General features: G+C 44.1%; 1 protein-coding gene across 5 annotated transcripts in view; it reads left to right on the top strand.

Moving 5' to 3' along the window:
• Positions 1 to 4,582, top strand: part of TRIM36 (tripartite motif containing 36) — a 50,360-nt gene extending 45,778 nt beyond the window's left edge. For all 5 annotated transcript variants that reach the window (XM_053407963.1, XM_053407964.1, XM_053407967.1 and 2 more), the window contains one exon: positions 2,702 to 4,582. In XM_053407963.1, the coding sequence (XP_053263938.1) occupies positions 2,702 to 3,068 (367 nt within the window). In that variant the 3' untranslated portion in view covers positions 3,069 to 4,582. The remainder of the gene's footprint in view (positions 1 to 2,701) is intronic.
• Positions 4,583 to 14,261: the final 9,679 nt, after the last annotated feature.

Raw genomic sequence — 14,261 nt, 5'->3', positions numbered from 1 at the left:
GAGGTGTTACATCAGCAAGTGTGAGCTTGGGAAAATTCGTCCGCAGGGATATAGATGGAAACTCTGTAACCAGTATGTGGGTAATAACCTGCACAGAATAAATCCATCATCATCATCATCATCTGCCTTAAGAAACAAAGAGTTGTATCCAATGGTGACTTTGCATAGAAGTGCTTCTGCTGGGGCCAACCAAGGCTAATCCTTTGTGCTAATCCCCCTTGCCAATTGCAGCCCTCTAGTCCAGGCTTCCTCCAACTCGGCCCTCCAGATGTTTTTGGCCGACAACTCCCATGATCCCTAGCCAGCAGGACCAGTGGTCAGGGATGATGGGAATTGTTGCCTCAAAACATCTGGAGGGCCGAGTTTGAGGAAGCCCTCTCTAGTCCATACCATTCTAGAGTGTCCCATAACCAGTTCTTTTTTATGGGGACGACGACGCAGGGGTACGCATACCCCTAAACACTTTGTGAATCTCTGTTTGGCCTCATTGACGGCAGTATTTCAGTATGGGTAGGAAAATGAGAGTACCCCTAAACATTTTTTAAAGAAAAAAAGCACTGCCCATAACCCTTGGGAAAAGCTTTTGGGAGTCATTGGATAGGGGAGGATCAGTGAAAATTTTGAGAGAGAAAATGTGAAGAAGTTTCGTTACGACACACAGACGCTTATAATTTCCAATTTAGACCTGGTCTTTCTGCTCTTGGCAGTTAAAGTACATGTTTTCTGGTAGCCAATATCCAATGGCTCACTTCTAAGAGTGTAGATTCTAGCATTAGGGTTTCCTGCTTGCCAAGAATAGGATCCTACTTTACCTGCTGGGGATTCCTTTGTTATTTGCTCCACCTCAGTTCACAGACAGCAGTAGCTTCTAGCTGTAAGGTTCTTGAATCCAGATAATTACTCTCATTTGTGCTCAATTATCTGGAAGCCGTGTTAGGGCTGACCTAGTTCATAGTGATTTTTTGCAGAGGAGAACTTATCACTGGAGGCCTGCATATGGTAAGTTCAGCAGAATTACAAAGGAAAGGTGTATAATATTTATAACATTTGACATAGAACAAAATGGTAAATGACACTGCAAATTTTAATCCAAGAAAGTTTCTTTGCACAGAGGAAATAGTTCAGGGGACGATGGTGACCAGGTACATGCTGTCTATCAAATAGAAAGAAACAACAACCTGTTGTTGTCATGAACTGTACCATGTCAGAGCCTGTTTGGCTTCACTTCCTCAAACATAAGAATTGTGCTGGTTAACACTGTCACTGAAATACTGTTTTCAGAAGAGGAATTACCGTATTTTTCGCCCTATAGGACACACTTCCCCCCTCCAAAAATGAAGGGGAAATCTGTGTGTGTCCTATGGGGCAAATACAGGCTTTCACTGAAGCTTGGAGAGCGAGAGGGGTTGGTTTGCACCGACCCCTCTCGCTCTCCAGGCTTCAGGAAGCTATCAGCAAGCCTGGGGAGCCTGCGGGAGTTTCCGCAGGGCTCCCTAGGATGCGGATAGCAGCCTGCCGCCCGGCGTGCGGGGCGCCCTGAAGCAGAGCGCCCCTTGTGCTAGGCAGACATCCGCAGCGTGGCGAGCCCTGCGGGACCTCCCGCAGGGCTCCCCATGCTGCGGATAGCAGCCTGCCGCCCGGCGCGCAAGGCGCCCTGAAGCAGAGCACCCCTCGCGCTGGGCAGAAATCGGCCAGCCCCACAAGCTCGGGGGACAGCGGGGAAGGCGGAGAACCGCCATACCGCTGTTCCCTGACCTGGTTTTGGGGGGGGAAATAAAGGACAATTTCCCCCCTTTATTTCCCCCCCCAAAAAACTTGGTGCGTCCTATGGGACGAAAAATACGGCACTTTAACTGTTTCAGAAGGTTAGAATCCTCTTTGATTTGTTTCTTTTGCTGAACATTGCTGATAGAAGTTACCCTGTAGCATGGTAGCATAGTCCTCTTGATCTCAGAAGTACCAAAGTTGCTACTTTACGCAATGCCTCAAACTTTGACCTTGTATACTATTTTCTCAACTGTTTACATTTGTACTTGGCCTTCCTCAGAGGAAATCAAAGCAGCATTTTAGTCTTACAACAGCTCTTGAAGCTGAGAGACAAGTGACTCTCGTCCAAATTTCCTGAGCTTGCTTCACAGTTGACTTACCTAGATTTTCATTCTTCAAACACATTTTGACTTCTTCCATCCTGTGGAAGGCACATCAAACAAGATGGGGGGGGGCAGGATGCCCTATATGCATTGTAATTGCTGCTTGCCTTGAGTCTTGGCCTTCGGCAGTACAGATCAATTTAAGAATGTGGTATCACTTGAGATGGATGTAATGTATCTCGAAGGACACAAGCCAGGATCCTGCTCCAAGGACCTTGCTGTGGTTGCAAGCCATACTGGCAGGAGGAGGGCCATTTTTCCAATGTGAAAAAATGTGGTTAACTCACATGATCATGCACGCAGTTCTCATTTAAATCTGCACACATCTTCCTAGTGTTGATGCTATGTAGATTCTCGGCACACCTTCTCGCTGCCCTCTAGCATACTATGGGACTGCATGGCAGAGAATCTGGCTTCATGCACCATGTTTTAAGGGTCTGTGTTTTATTGTGTGAAATTTACTGTACTGGACTGTGAGAAAACTTTGAAGATTTTAGGAGATATTCCAGTATTTCTAGTGTGCATCAATCAATGTTGTGTTCTTCTTCCAGATATGAACAAGACAGTGGTCATGACAGTGGGAGTGAAGACATCTTTGTCGAGTCCTTGCAGCCTTTCACACTGGTAACCTTAGGCATGAAGAAATTCTTTATTCCTAAGGTTTCTCCTGCTCCAGCTGCTTCCAAAGATTCTATGAACAGAATTCTTCCCCTGCCATCATGCATTGGAATCTGCCTAGACTATGACAAAGGCAAAGTTGGATTCTATGACGCAGACAGGATGAAATGTCTTTATGAGCGTCAGGTAGACTGTTCTGGTAAAATGTATCCAGCTTTTGCATTGATGGGGAGTGCAGGAATTCATCTGGAAGAAACGATTGCAGCAAAATATTTGAAATACGAAGATGAGGACATGTAATGCCCAAGGACCCATCTTTAGCATTATGTCTTAATTACATCATATCTCCTAAGTGCTTTTGCTGCAACCCTGCTTTTGAGTCTTTCTGTTTTCGTTTCGTTTTTTAAGTGTCACAGAAATTTTTCCATCTCTACCAGATTTCTTTTGTCCAGAAAGAGCTTTCTGGAGTCACCCCTTGACCTGCCTTTTGGCATGCCTTTGGAGCCTTCAGAAATCAAATGGATTCGCAGTCTCATTGCCTTTCATAAGCTGGAAGTCTGATGGCTATCTGGTTTTAAATTTTTACTTAGCTGATGCTTGCTGGCACTCACCTTCCATTTTAAAATGGAAATGGGCCCTGTGTAACAGTGCATTTCTTATGCTTATGTATTATGTATGCTCCTTGCTTGAAAAGGAGCTTATTTCACTACATTGCGAGTGGTTAGGTGTCCTGGTTACTATATTTGCATGGGAGCAGAGTACATTGTGAATCCACACTGCAATAGAAATTGGGAGATAGATGTGAATCACAATGATTGTAGCCAAGATGGATTTATTGTGACTCACGCAATTGACTTTTACAAACCTGTCTGTCTATCAGTGATCAATAGCAAGGTTCTTATGTGTGTTTTCAGTGTTGTTGGTTATTTCCTACATACTGTACTTCAGTATATTTAAATATAAGTGCAATTTCTCTTGAAACATCAGACCTTGCTGTTGAAAACTGCATATAGAGAGATTTAAAAAGCAGGCCCAAATGGTAATATTATAGATTTTTTTAAAAAAAAGAAAAAGTGAACATTTTTTGTTTGCGTAGTTTATACTGTAACTTCATTTTTAAAAATGGTTTTTAGTGTGTTTAGAATAAAGTGTACTGACCATTAAGTTTGGAACAATTTTGCCTTAGGGTGCCCTTGTCAATTAGATGTGTTAGCTAGAAAGCAATCCATACAAAACTGACTGAAGCTCCATATAGTCTGCTTAGCTTGTGGCAAATGTCGCTCTTAAGCAGAGGTTGGTGAAGCACTGCACTTCTGATCATCGTTTTCTTTTGGTGGAATTAAATTTGTGTAATATGTTTTGCTAAGTACTGTTTAAAAATACTGCAACAGGTTCCCCAAGGTTTGGCAGCTGCTGATCATTTGGGATCATAAAACTGTAGCCCAAAGCGTTACTTTTAGCTTGTGTTTATTTATGAGATGCTGACTAAGCCATAACTTATTTATTGTACAGTGAAGTGATATTCTGCTTTTTAAAAAGAACCCCCCCCATCATAATTTAATCAACAAGTGGATTTGGACATTTCTGCTACTTTTATGCACCATACTGTTTCAATCAGTACTGAGAATTAGTGGATCGTTTGGGACCTATTCAATATAAATGTGATGCTTACACTTCAGTTGAAGGGACCAGGGGCAAAGATACTTACCTGTCTATGCAGAGCTTCTTGCTTTAAACTAAAATTGAAAAGTTTTAAACCACCCAGGAATGTTGTGTCATGGTTTCGTTTGGTCTTTTTTTAGAAAGGGGGGGGGGACCCATCCAGTTTCTACTGAAAAGAAAGAGCACTTTACATTCAGACTAAGTGAAACCTTGTGTGGATCATTCATATATAGCTGCTATAACTAACAAACCTGTTAGGGACTACTGTGTGATCTGCAAAGCTCTATACAAGTGTACATCATGTAGACAATTTTCAGAAAATAATAATATTTGAAGCTTTAATGCAAACCGTAAGGCCTTGTTTGAAAATATTGTGAAGTGGAAATGTAACTTTCTCAAGATTTTTAAAAAATAAAGTATGTCAAATAAAAATGTCCTTATTAAACACTCTTTGTTATTACTATGATAATGGCAACTCCCTAATAACAGTTGACAACTGGATTTTAGGTGTGGGGAAAGCTGATATCGTATTGCTTTCTGGCTGCATTTTCAAAATGTGAATGGTATGAAAATGAAGTAAAGCAACTGATTTAATTAGCTCAAGACAAATTTCCAAAACACATTTCAAACTTGCTTATTATTTTGCACTGATTGTGCAACATTAATTGTGATTCATACTTGTTTTTTAAATGTGTAGAAATAAACAAGTAAAATATTTAAAACAACAAAAAATTAAGGACAATCACATACTCTCACAGCTCATAATTTCAGGGTTACCTGGAACAGTATCAAATGTAGCTCTCAAATGCTTGCGTAAACAAGACAATTTAGCAAGTTCCTCCTGAACATTAATAATGAGAGAGAGAGGTGCATATAGCCAATGAGGACATTCCACAAATGGGGAACTACCACTGATAAATCCCTGTAATGAGTCAGTGCTAGCTGAGCAGCAGCCTGTAGTGTCACCGCCAAGATGACCTCCCTTGCTGATTATAGGGCCCAAGTTCACATTTTGGGAACTGCTCTTTTGGATCCTTGGGTCCTAAGTGGTTTATGGCTTCTGAGCTGGGCTCACTGGCAGCCAATGCAGCACCTTCAGGGTCAGTGGTGCAAGATCTCGACAGGTTCCTGCTACTTACCAACCCAGCAGTTGCAGTCTGCACTTGCTGCAGCCTCTAGACTATCTTCAAGGGCAGTCTGATGCAGAATCTATTACGGTAGTCCAGGTGGGATGTACTGAGAGCATGGGCAAATAAGGTCAGGCTACTGCACAGCTGTAGCTGACAAACCAGCCTAAGTTGGGCATAAGTACTCCTAGAGATTTCAGTGCCAGTAGGAATCTGGTACTCCTAGACTGCACCCCTTTCATTCAGGTGGAATGCAACTTTCCCCAAAATATTAGGAACTCCAATTCCTGGACATGAGAATTAGCTATTCATAGCGTCCCAGTCTTGTGGGGCAGGGGGAAAGCTTATTCCTTCCTCATTGTTGGCCTGCCAGCCCCAAACCTACTGATTGGACCCATAAAAGAGATGTTCTTTACAAGTTTGGGCTTGACTTGAGCTGGAGACTATTTCTAGATCCATGGCCCTGCAATAAGGCCTTCTCTGTGCACACTGCCAACTCCAAACAGTACATCAAACCCGTCCAACTATTTATGAAAGGATTTGTTTGTTTAGCTAGCCCGTATGGTTAGACATGCCCTGTCCCAGAACTCTCAACCCCCTTCCCTTCTCCATTTGCTCAGATAATCCCCCTGGCTTGTCTTAAAGATTCTAATATGCAGTTTTATTTTGCTCTCAATGCATAAAAGCTTTTGTTTGCTAGTCCCGGTTCTGACACTATCTTAAATCATTTGCAAAAGATGATTGCACATTTCCCCTTGTCCTATTAAGAGTTGGTTTTCAAGACAATGGATGTTCTGAATTGGTGCTGGTAATGTTCTTAAAAGGGCTAAATTTTGAGAAGCTGGGTTTTTTATATATATAAAATATCCTTTTATTTGATCAACATAAAAATTCCACAAAGATGAACAATTAACAGTGGGAACATATAGAGTTGGGGAAAGCTAATAGTGATGTCCTGTCAAGTGATTTGAGTACAGTATTGGATGAAGAAAGCCCATCTCAATAAATTATCCAAACTGATTGTTTCCTGAAACCCAGCCAGATGGGCGGGGTATAAATAATAAATAATTATTATTATTATTATTATTATTATTATTATTATTATAGCTTTTTGTAGATATGCTAGTTTTCATAGATATGCTAGTTTTGTCATTAAAGCTTTCGCCCATATTTTTTTCTTAACTAACTTGTTACAATTGAAGGGTTTTTCCTTTTCCATATTGGGGCAATGCAGAATTTGTCTCCAGTCAATTGGCTTCTTATATGCTGAAGAGCTACATGTCTTATTTATTATAGCAGAGGAAACAGACACTCCCATTTATCTATTTTCCCAACCTGTGCAAAGCTGCGGAAGCGGACTTACTTGGCTTTGGGAAGGCATGAGAGCTCTGGCAGCACATTGGGAATAATGCTTGAGGGCTCTGGCAGGGTTCTAGAACCTGCATATTTCCCAAAGCTGGGCAAGTGCTTCGTGGGATTTGGGAAGGTGGTGGGAGGGCTCTGGAACATTGCCAGAGCCCTTGACCTCCCCAAAGCCAGGTAGGCAGACCTCCACCTTGTGGGGGGTGGGGTGGCGGTTGGTTCCAGGTGTTCTTGGCTTTACTTTTTGTGTGTGTACAGTCGAACCTCCGTTGTCGAACGTAACCTGTTCTGGAAGACCGTTCGACTTCTGAAACATTTGACTACCGAGGCACAGTTGCCAGTCAGCAATTAAATGGAGAAAATGGAGAAATGTGCCGTTCAGCTTCCGAGGTGCGTTCGAAAAGGGAAGCATTCGTTTTTGGGGTTTTGGCGTTCAAGTTCTGAATTGGTTGACTTCCGAATGCTCGAAAACCAAGGTTCTACTGAATATACATGGATTTCTGGAACTGAACTGTTGCGTAAGATATCTTAACATTGGGAGAGCATCGCAGAACAACTGATAAAGTGCGGATAGTCCAGTATAAACCCACCTCTAATGCACTATTATTGTGTCAATGATATGCCAAATAATATACCCACAAAGCCATCCCAGTCTGCAGGGGCACTTATAGCAAGTGTTCATGGAGGAAGAGGACAGATTTAAGTTTGGGGAGTGTCCTGTGAACTTTAAAGGCTCCCTCATCCCATGCAAGATGTTTCAGAAGGAAACTCTTCAATCTCTTCTGAGATTAAAACTGAGGCACACCTGCACAATATTTTTAAAGCACTGTGATGTCACTTTAAGGGTCAATCCTGGGAATCGCATGCTGAGTGTTGTTAGGCGACCCCTATTTCCCTCACAACAAAACTGCAATTCTCAAAAGTTCCCTGCCAGGAGTGTTAAAGCACTCTGGAAATTGTAGCTCTGCGAGAGGAATAGGGTTCTCCTGTTGACCCTAAGCATCCTTAATGAAGCACAGTTTCCAGGATTCTTTGGGGGGAATGCCATGGTAGGATAGTGCTTTAAATGTATAGCACCCCCCTCCCTATATAGCTCAGCTGCTCTATAGCATCTGCTCACACATAAGGGCTCCTTTTCAGGTGTCTGAGCTTAAGGCCTGGATATTAGGGCTAAATCAGCCACATGACAGTGGGGCATCCTCATTCCTCCTGTGCCTGAGGGCCTCCATGTGAGTAACAACTGTGAGGAGAGCTTCTGTCTTCACCTTCAAACATCCTCCATGTAACTTGCCCAGTAATATTGGCTCAACAACCGCAAGATGCTTTTCTCTGCTGTTCTTCGGTCTTGCCAGTAGATGGTGACCATCGACCATGCAGCAAGTAAGGAAGAATGATTTTCATTCACAGCCATTCCTTCTGTCTAGCAGAGTTGCTGCTTTTTGGTATTTATTACCGCACGGAAGAGAGAAGCATATCTCAATCATTTCGGGACAAACAAACACAACTGGCAAATTCTAAAGCAACCATTGGGGTTAGGTTGCCAGACAAAAAAATCATGTCCTTTAAGGTTTTTAAATAGTCTGTGGAGAAATCATAGCAACAAACAACAAAGTCTCCCCATATTTTATTTTTTAAAAAAGGCCTTTGTAGTAATAGCATTTCACTCATGATTAATTTTCAGAAGTTGACCAAGGAAACTTGACTAGATGGTTTTATGCTAGATAAGGGAGCTGGGAAGGGAGGTCAAAATCCCAGAACACTTCATAGCTTGAACGTTCCCATTTGCAAAGTTGATCAAAAGAATAATGCAATCCTATACATGTCTATGCATGACATACAGCCAGGAAACTCTGTGCACAGGACTATGCAGCTTTATAGTCTCTTCATTGGAGTCCAGGATGAAAAAGGTTTTGTTTATTTCCCTGTTTACGGCTTTGTGTGTAGTATAAAAAGTGCCTGCACAACCTCTAGTATAGGGGCAACCCTCCAATAGTTGTTGGACTGCATTGGCCTTCAGCCCCAGCCAAAATGGCCTGTGGTTGGGAATAACGGAAAGTAGTTCACAAACATCTGAGGGAGTCACACTGATTATCCTTGCTCTAGTACAACCACCACTAGGGGCAGATGGGGATTGTCAAACCCATCTAGGAGAAAGAAAACTCTGATCCTTAACCTCCACTACCTTGCGGGATATCTTTGGGAGAAGAAAAGGCTAAGGTGTAAACCCTATACAAACCCTCAGTGGAGTCCCTAAGACAACAGGATGGTGTATTGTACACCTCCCTCTGGCAACTCCTGCAGCCAAGCTGGTGCCAAAAGTATTGCTCTGCTTTCCTTTGGACCACATCAGCGAGACCGAGAGAGGGGTCTTGTTGTCTGCCAGACCAGGACCTCCATGAATGCTGCCCAGACTTGTGCCCTGGTGAGGTCACTTCAGTGCTGCTAACACAGTAGTTTGACTTCACCTCCATTGTCTCTCAAGATGGATAGATGCCAACAACACAGTACACCCACCACATTCTGAATCCTATATCCTACCAACCAATGAGATCCATGGGCTCTTTCAGTTAAACTGAGCTCTGCTCCTCACCCACCCCATCCTAATCTACAGCATCTTCACCATGGACCCAAGCAGGTGAAGAACTATCTGCTATCTTTGTGACAGCCCAGAGACAGCATCACTGTCCCACTGTGAAGTACAGTGATACCTCGGTTTACAAACACTTCAGATTACAGACTCCACTAACCTGGAAGTAGTACCTCGGGTTAAGAACTTTACCTCAGGATGAGAACAGAAATCGTGCGGCGGTGGCATGGTAGCAGCAGGAGGTCCCATTAGCTAAAGTGGTACCTCAGGTTAAGAACGGTTTTGGGTTAAGAACGGACCTCTGGTACGAATTAAGTTCGTAACCAGAGGTACCACTGTAACTCTTTAACAAACCATTTGGTGGCTTTTCTAACCTCGATCTTTCATTACATCTGGCTGCTTTTTTCCACCAAACTATTTGATTGCCTTGGGGCCAAATTTCACTCTCTGCTTAATGTGTAACATTCAGCCATCTTGTCTTGTTTTTCTTTAAGTGTGTGTGTGATCATTTTCAGGCTTACCACATCCAGGGCGGGGAGGGCACAGCCATTAAGATTGCGAGACCAAAGAACTAGGACTATTAATATTTAGGGGGAAAAACTGCTGTAAACAGCTGTGAGACTATGGGAGAAAATAGGAAACACATCAAACCAACCAAACAGCCAACAAATTCCTGTATCGTTGGGCGTCAAATCAAGTGTCCTTATCAAACAAAACAGCCAACCTGCTTAGGGCAAACTCAATTCTTGACCCACATCTGATGTCAAGCCAACTTTTTTACTTTTTGTTGTTGTTCTAAATGTGGTTGGCAGGATTCATTTGTCCCGATGTCCCTGTAATACAATGTTTGGATCTAAACGCGCCAAAAGTGGAAAGAGTAATAGGGCTTTTTGCATGCTATAAACCCCGGGGCCTTTTCTGTGCCCCCACCTGGATTATCTCTCTCATCTCAAATGCATTGGCATCTGATGAGGTTGCTCTCTTGAACCTGCCTCTTTCTCTATTGTTACACACATTGCAAAATTGGAGGGATAACCTCTGTGATCTTGTTTTCCTGCATGAATGCAACACCTATGTTTAATTTATTATTCTTTGGCTATTGCTGTTGCTTCTGAATGTGACGTGAATATTTCGCGCCACAGTATTTAAAATAGTCTCGACGTACTGAATGGCTACTTGCTTTTCTTAAATACAGAAATAATTATTGTTATTCCTGATTGGCATGCTATCTTATGCTGAACCAGGAAATGGAACTTATTTTAAAACGTCTCCTTAAACTGTGTATCTTTTCTGCACTTTACCTTTTTATATGCAGACTTATAAGACCTTTTAGTGCCTATGTTAAAAAGTTTAAATACCAGCAACTTTTCTTTTTTAAATTGTTTATTAAATTTTCTGTTTTACAATTTCAAATACTCATTTTACATCCTTAAAATATCAATGACTTCCCTTCTTCTCTTTCCATGGTTCATTTTACATATCTTAAATCCCTGCATATTTTACAAAAACTATACCAATCAGTTTTCCATTATTGCATCCATCAAAACTTATCTACATGGTTGAATTTATCTTAATGCTGTCAGCGTTTTCAGCTGTATACAATTATCTTCCATATATTCAATAAACGTTTTCTAATCTTCTTTAAACATATGTTCTTCCTGTTCTCTTATTTGATATGTTAAGTCTGCAAGTTGTGCATATATTGTCAACTTAAGTTGCCATTCTTCTTTGGTTGGGATATGGCAATATCAGGAACTTTTCTATCCTCTGTTATCACAGACCCTCCCAAGTGCCCCTATTTTCCAGGGACAGTCCCGGATTTACAGAAGCCACCCCGGTTTCTGGTTTGATCCCCTAATGTACCACTTTTCCCTTAGGACTTCCCTATTGCAATTGGAGAAATGTTGGAGGGTATGGTAGGATGTCCCTATTTGCCTTGGAGGGTATGGAGTTAGGTGACCCCCAAGCCAAGGAGATAAGTAACTGACTTCTCTGGTAGCATAAACAAAATGTCTAAGGAGGAATTTTATTCTTCTAAAGCTCTAGTGAACTCAGAGAAGAAACACTAGGGGGCACTTTAGTCCATGTACAAAACATTACTTCTGTCTCAGCTTTCTTAGTACAGGTGGAAGTGCAACCACAATTTCTTGCCACAATTTCTGAATGCAGCTCATTTCAGTTTCTGCAGATGTAAAAGGCACAAAGCTGAAATACATATCAAGAAGAGTCGGACTGAAATATCTCAATGGAACAGGAGTCCAGCATCCTCTATATCTGCTGATATTTTAAAATATTCACAAATTTACGTAAAACCACTAAGTAGAAATGTGGTGTGATGGTTATAGGGGTTGCTCGTGCATAAGTTGCCGCCACTCCTGGCTAGGTTGCCTGGTTAAACCTTTTCTGGCTGGACAGCCCTTCACTTCGTGGCTGTTTCAGTCGCTAGCAGAATCCGTCAGTGGCACCTCCCCTTTTGGCTCCACAGCGATCCCAGCCACCCTGGCCACGGTCATCCTTGGGTTTTCCCCCCCTAGACAGTGTTCCAAGCAGTAAGCTGACCCAAAGGTGACCGACCGCTGATGCCATGCCACTACTGGATCATGTAGTGCCAGCCAGCTCATCCCTAATATTATTGGGGGTCCTGCCAGTGTGGCTACGTGAAAGGCAATGGTCTCCGTGTGCCTGGAAACCCTCATTCTCATTGGTGGGGTCTGGTGCGTCACTTCCCCTCCCAGAAGTTCCCTGCCATCGATGGTGGTCACTTGCAAGGGAAAATCCAGGGGCAGCAGGTGGAGTTGGTGCTCTAGAGCGAAGTCTTTGCTGAAGAAATTGCAGGAACTGCCTGAATCCAGCAGCCCCTTCACCTTGACTGGGTGCCCATTCGGGAGTTCTAGCACCACTTCTATGGCTATAGCTGCCCTGGGGGGGTCTGGCTGGGGCACTGCTATTGGTTGCTGGCTTGGCTGCTGTGCCCGCTGATTGGCAGCCAAGCGTTGGCGTTTCCCTGTGCCTGCCCCCTTTCCCCCTCCTCCTCACAGCCAGCAGCTCCCACCATCCCTTGCCAGGCCTTTCTTTGAGGGCAGACCCTGGCAAAATGTCCTGGCCGTTGGCAGAGGAAACACTTCTTGGTGGTTTTCCAATCCTTTCCCTCCCTCTTGCGACCTTCACTGGAGTTTGAAACCTCGCGTGCGCGCCATCTATTTCCATTGGTTCAGCCGGCTGGGAAGGCTGCCTCGGTATTTCAGGAATGCTGTAGCCATGGCAACGTTCCCCTCTCCCTTCGCGCTTCTCCTGAGCGTGCGCTTCCTGTCTTACTCCAATCGCAAGCACAGCCTTGGTCAGCTGATCCATCGACTGCGGGTGGGGCACGCGGGAAAGCTCGTCCTTCACAGTTGGGGACAACCCCTCCTCAAACAACATTTGAATGGGTTCAGAGTCCAGATTCCACCCTAGCCGGTGGATCAACATCGCAAAACGCGACCAGTAGTCTCTAACTGATTGGCTCCCCTGCTTGCACCCCATCAGTTCCCGTCGAGTCACATTTTGCTCCACTTCACTGGAATACATTGCATCCATCGCCTGATAGAATTTCCTAAGGTCCTTCAAGGCAGCATTTTGCGTCACCATTAGGGGCCTGATCCATTCCCGGGCCCCATCCTGTAGATGCCCGACAATATAGGCCACCCTTTCCCCATCATCAGCAAAGTCATTATACTGCAGTTCCAAAGCGTACTCTATTTCCGTTCGGAACGTGTTATAGTCCTGGGGCTTCCCCCCAAACTTGTGTACCAGTCCCGGTACCTTCCTTGTGACGGGGGTGGGTCTGACCTGTGCATCCTGAGTCTGCCTTTCGTCCAGCCGCGCCGTCAGGAGAGCCACATGCTGTTCCAAATCTCGGTTCCTCTCCACCAGATTTTGCACTCCAGCTGCTTGCTCCGTTGCGGCGGCTTCTCCGGTTTGGCTCATCATGCTGCCTGCCTGTCGCTGCACACAAGCAACATCAGAGACTGATGGATTGCTGTAATGGCTATAGGGGTTGCTCGTGCGTAAGTTGCCGCCACTCCTGGGTAGGTTCCCTGGTTAAACCTTTCCTGTCTGGACAGCCCTTCACTTCGTGGCTGTTTCAGTTGCTAGCAGAATCCGTCAGTGGGCGTTTCTTGAACTTCTTCCAGCAAAGAAGTTCTTTGACGCCAAGTCTCCGCCTACTTTCCCTGCGCGGAAGTCTTCCGCGCAGGGTGGGTGTGGGTAGCGGAGGACCCGTGCTCTTCCCGCTGGTCTCCGGCGAGGAGTCCTGGAGCCCCCTCGCCGATTCCCCCATCTGCCCCCCTTTATCCCTGGTGTTACGCTGATTTCCTTCCCCAGCCGATGAGCTCCCTCTCTCCCTGCTGGGCCCTTCTCCAGCATCGCTTGGGAGCCTTGCCTCCGCCTCTGGCTCCGATGGCAGTTCCCTGACATGTGGTTTCTGGAAAAATGGCCATGAGAAAAAAAAAGAGGAGGACGATTGACACATAGGTGGCTGAAAACTCCTGACTAGATTTTTTCCTAAGATATTGACACAAAGGTTGACATTGGGTAATAATAATAATAATGCCCATTATTATTATTTCTCCAACTACTCTGGGCGGCTCACAACAGAATATTAAAAACACGATAAAACATCAAACACTAAAAACTTTCCTAAACAGGGCTGCCTTCAGATGTCTTCTAAAAGTCAGATACAGTGGTACCTCGGGTTACATACGCTTCAGGTTACAT

Source organism: Podarcis raffonei, chromosome 11 (assembly GCF_027172205.1).
Source record: "Podarcis raffonei isolate rPodRaf1 chromosome 11, rPodRaf1.pri, whole genome shotgun sequence".
Classification (NCBI taxonomy): Eukaryota; Metazoa; Chordata; class Lepidosauria; order Squamata; family Lacertidae; genus Podarcis; species Podarcis raffonei.
Note: the sequence above shows the minus strand (reverse complement) of the source record. Positions and strands in the feature narration are given on the sequence as shown.